Raw genomic sequence first — 4213 nt, forward strand, 5'->3', positions numbered from 1 at the left:
AAAAAACACAAAGGAAAGTGGAGTTCATGCAGTGATGTTAGGGGAATGCCAGCTAATAATCTTCTTGTTTCTGCATGCACACTATTCACTGGAGCAACATATACAGACATCGCTGATTGGGCCACTTTGCACAACCTTCAAATACCCCATAAAACCACTTACTTTGACATTCAGTCTTCCTACCTTATTCCAGTCATTGATGAAGAATATAAAGAACAACAGAAAGCAGCAATGAATGACTTACATTTACAAACTGAACTCTGTAATCCAGTTCATTTGTCCGGAGATGGGAGGTCAGACAGGCAAGTAAATGTAGTAATTTTATTTTTTTTTGACAATTTTAAATTTTTTTAACAAGTTTTGTACTTGTGGTTCTTTTAGCCCTGGATTTTCGGCCAAATACAACACGTACAGTTTCATGGATGACACAACAGACAAGATTGTTCACTTTGAATTGGTGCAGGTCAGTTTACATGACATAATTCTACATCCTGTATGTTATTAATTTTAAGTAACTTTAGTGGGTGTTCAGTATTTTAAAGTCAAGTACAGTAACATTACTGGCAGTTTTTACAATGTTATGATCAATATAATATGGTTTTAAAAGTAAAAAAATAATATTTTGTTTGTTTTGAACATCATTGAAAATAGACACACTCCTTGTTTATCTATCATGATATTGCATTTCAGGTTACAGAAGCATCCAGTTCTGTGGCCATGGAGCCAGTAGGATTCAAGAGGGCTGTGAACACAATACAAGAACAAGGAATCAAAATCGACGTGCTGACCACAGACAGATCGCCATCTATTAGAAAGATTATGCGTGTAGAAATATCCCAACATTCACCACGAATTTGATATTTGGCATGTAGTCAAAGGTAACTGTCTCACAAGAGACTGAGAAAGAGATATTAATTATGAATTATCCAAAAGGCAACATAGTCTAAAGCTTATTTATTCCTATGTAGGAATATACAATGTGTTGTTTTCATGCATTTAAAAAATTGCTACAATAAACCGTGAAGTACTAGATTAACCTTGTTATGCACTATATTGTCAATCCTTTTTAATTATTTTATAATTAAAATTATATTTTTTAAGGACTTTCCAAAAAGTTGTGCTCCATGTCAAGATACAAGGACAATCGAGAGCTACAGCCATGGACATGAAGTATTTGCAACCATTTATGGTATTGCTCTGCAACTTGTGGAGGCGACCCTGACGTAAGTTCTGTAATGTTTTAATATTAAGTTTAATTTCTTTATACACACGCACAAATTTTACTTTGTTCTTTAAAGAAAGCTATTTTTTTTTTGTTTTTGTAAGTTTTTAAATATTGGGGTTGCTGGACCATAAACATCTATTTTTCTATGTTTATAATTTATACATTTGTATAATAATTACTTTGAGTATTCATGTATTTATACAGGAACTGATCGAAAATTGGAAGTCCATACTTTATCACATTACAGGTGTGCACAGTTGGTTTAAAGAAGGAAAGCAGAAAAAAAAATGTGTACACAATGATCTCAGTCCAGAACAGCAACGCAGAAAAAAATGGCTTGGAAAAGTCTCACGTGCCTTCCACACACTGCAGAGTCTTGTTCTGGACAAAGGACTTCAAAAGGATTTGAGGCAAATGGCTCTTTTCAAACACACTGGTAAGTTATTTATATACACATAGTAATGTACATACACATGTACATGTAGGTACACCGTATAAATTTTTTTCTTTTATCTTTATGACAACTGGAGGTGTTTCATTCTGTCCTACTGAAATACTGCCCAAAGAACCTGCATTTTCATTATGCGTCCATGGTTGCACGAACACAACTCGCTATCCTTGACCATAATGAAAATGTAGGTCGTCAGCAAGCAACAACCACTACTGGTAAGTAGAAAACAACATATTGTGTGTAACTACTAAAGATTTTTCAATATGTTGTGTGATGACAATAGATCTAAGTTAATCAAGTTGAGAATCAAATGTGAACATTCTATTATAGTAATGTAATCAATACAAATCGTGTAATTTATTGTTATGTTTCATCAATTTTCTTTTATTATAGGTGTATCTCGGTACAAAGTGGTTTTCCCCCAACATACCAAAGAATGGGTAGCCAAAACGATTTTTACACAAACCACTCAAAAATTCAGAGAGTCTCTGGTTGAGAAAGTTGTACAGCGGCGGCTGGACACCAGCGTTGTTTACAAGGAAAGTTCTTGTCGTTTGACTCATCATCATCACCCATTGCCACAGAACATAGCCCTAACACCAAGGCCTGACAAGCAAGAAGTAATTGCAAAGCGTTTATCATGATTTGGACACTAATTTGCTTGAAGACTTGTTGAAGTGTTTTATATTTTTTTTTTTTTTTTTTTTTTTTTTTTTTTTCACATTTTTTTCTTATTGGGGCAAAAACAGAAAACACTGTTGGTGAAACAAACAAAATATTTATGGTGTTAGTGTGAAATATATGGTCCTTACTGATGGTACCCCACATCAGTTGGAATTAAACATCAATGAATGTATTTCTCAAATTTGTTTTATTCTTCCAAAATAAACATTTGTGTGAGACATCAATAAGTATGTAGTGTTGATTTATATACAACAACAAATAACATTGACTATGCAAAAAAAAAACAGCAAATACAGTAACAAACATACTAACCAAGCCACAACAAATTATAATGTATATAAAAAATGTAACCTTGTAATTCAAATTGTATTTCAAATTATTATTCCTACAAAAGACCAAAAGCCTCTTCTGCTTCTCTGAAGCCTACATACTGTCCTGATGGAGAAGGGTATGACAGTCTGATGGCACTGACAACACAGGATGGAAGAACCCTCCTGTTGCGTCTTCCCAATCTCTCCCCTTTCAGCATCCATTCCAAAACTATCCGGTATGCCACCAGCCTATATTGACTGTAAAATAAAAAAAAAGTGTGCAGTCAATCCCTTTTAAATATTTAACGTTAAAATATGAAAAATGATAACATATGTATATGTAATAATCATACTACACGCGATACTTACTCAACTGTTAGGGTGCCACCAGGTCCTTGGGGCCTCGGACGGCGTCTCCAGTTAATTTTGGGCAAACTAAAAAACATCTCTAACACGCTGTTGCTCAGTAACGGTGGAAATCCATTTTGTTGGGTAATGCAGCGAGATGTAAACAGGGTCTCACCAGCTGACTCAATGATTGATTCTAATGGCGGGATTGAAATGGTCCAGTCGTGGCAGCATTGAGATTCTTCCTCTGTTGGCAAAGGTTGGCATTTGCCACATGTGCACCACCACGTCTCGTTAGATCTTCGTCTGCCCGATGCTTGAGAGGTGTGTGTCGCCGCAGCACTCTCGTCCATCTGCCTAATTTCTTCCTCTGTGTATTCCGGTTCAAAAAGGTAGGGCAGGGCGAAAAACTCCATCTCATCTTCTCTTCTAAGTTCAAAATCGTCCGACATCGTTGTTTTACCTTTTAACTTCCTTTTTTTTTGTAAACGGCGTTTAATTTTCTTTGCACGTTCAACTTGTAAACACTGACACGGTACTTCCGCCTACGTCAAGCTTGACCTTTTCAACGTAATTGCGTATTACGTGACGTCTTCAACGTGCATCACACTACAGAGCAAGGCGAGCGTTTGTGCTTATAAAACTTAAACTTTTTTATTTATTTTGGAAATGACCGATCGTTTCGCTAGATAAGACCCTTATTCATCGTCTGATATCGTTTACAGCCATTTGAAGCTGCACTGAAACTGTCATTTGGACCTTGAACCGTTTGGGTCCCATTACAGTCCATTACATGGGGGAAAATCCTGGAATGTTTTCATCAAAAACCTTAATTTCTTTTCGACTGAAGAAAGAAAGACATGGACATCTTGGATGACATGGGGGTGAGTAAATTATCAGCAAAAGTTTTTTTAAAAGTGAACTTCTCCTTTAAAAAAAGAAAGGAAATATAATCACTTATAATCACAGAATTATTTTTAATAGCTGAAACAGTAGTATAAGCTGTTTTGGGAGAAGGAGCGGGCTTGGATCAGGCTCAGGCCCGGGCCGGTAATTCTGATAAGCCGTTGGACACGGGCCGGGCTCGGGCCTGAGCATCTCGGGCCAGGGCCGGGCTCGGGCCTAAATTTGAGGCCCGTGCAGGGCTCTAGTTTACGGACGATCGCGCAGTTAGCTGACACTTGTAAAAGCCTG

General features: G+C 36.8%; 1 protein-coding gene across 1 annotated transcript; it reads right to left on the reverse strand.

Moving 5' to 3' along the window:
* Nucleotides 1-2358: 2358 nt before the first annotated feature.
* Nucleotides 2359-3942, reverse strand: LOC122136914. The gene is made up of 2 exons (XM_042721491.1): nucleotides 3041-3942; nucleotides 2359-2929 (listed from the first exon to the last, which is right to left on the reverse strand). Exons 1-2 carry the CDS (start codon nucleotides 3469-3471, stop codon nucleotides 2746-2748), a joined length of 615 nt encoding a protein of 204 aa, XP_042577425.1. The 5' UTR covers nucleotides 3472-3942; the 3' UTR covers nucleotides 2359-2745.
* Nucleotides 3943-4213: the final 271 nt, after the last annotated feature.

This window comes from Cyprinus carpio, chromosome B3, assembly GCF_018340385.1.
Source record: "Cyprinus carpio isolate SPL01 chromosome B3, ASM1834038v1, whole genome shotgun sequence".
In the NCBI taxonomy this organism is placed as follows: Eukaryota; Metazoa; Chordata; class Actinopteri; order Cypriniformes; family Cyprinidae; genus Cyprinus; species Cyprinus carpio.

Excerpts from the sequence above, each read along its gene's own strand:
- LOC122136914 (XM_042721491.1), bottom strand. The coding sequence starts at position 3,471 with ATGTCGGACGATTTTGAACTTAGAAGAGAAGATGAGATGGAGTTTTTC. Across the intron at positions 2,930-3,040 it reads GGTGGCACCCTAACAGTTGA|TCAATATAGGCTGGTGGCAT; the intron begins GTAAGTATCGCG and ends TTTATTTTACAG.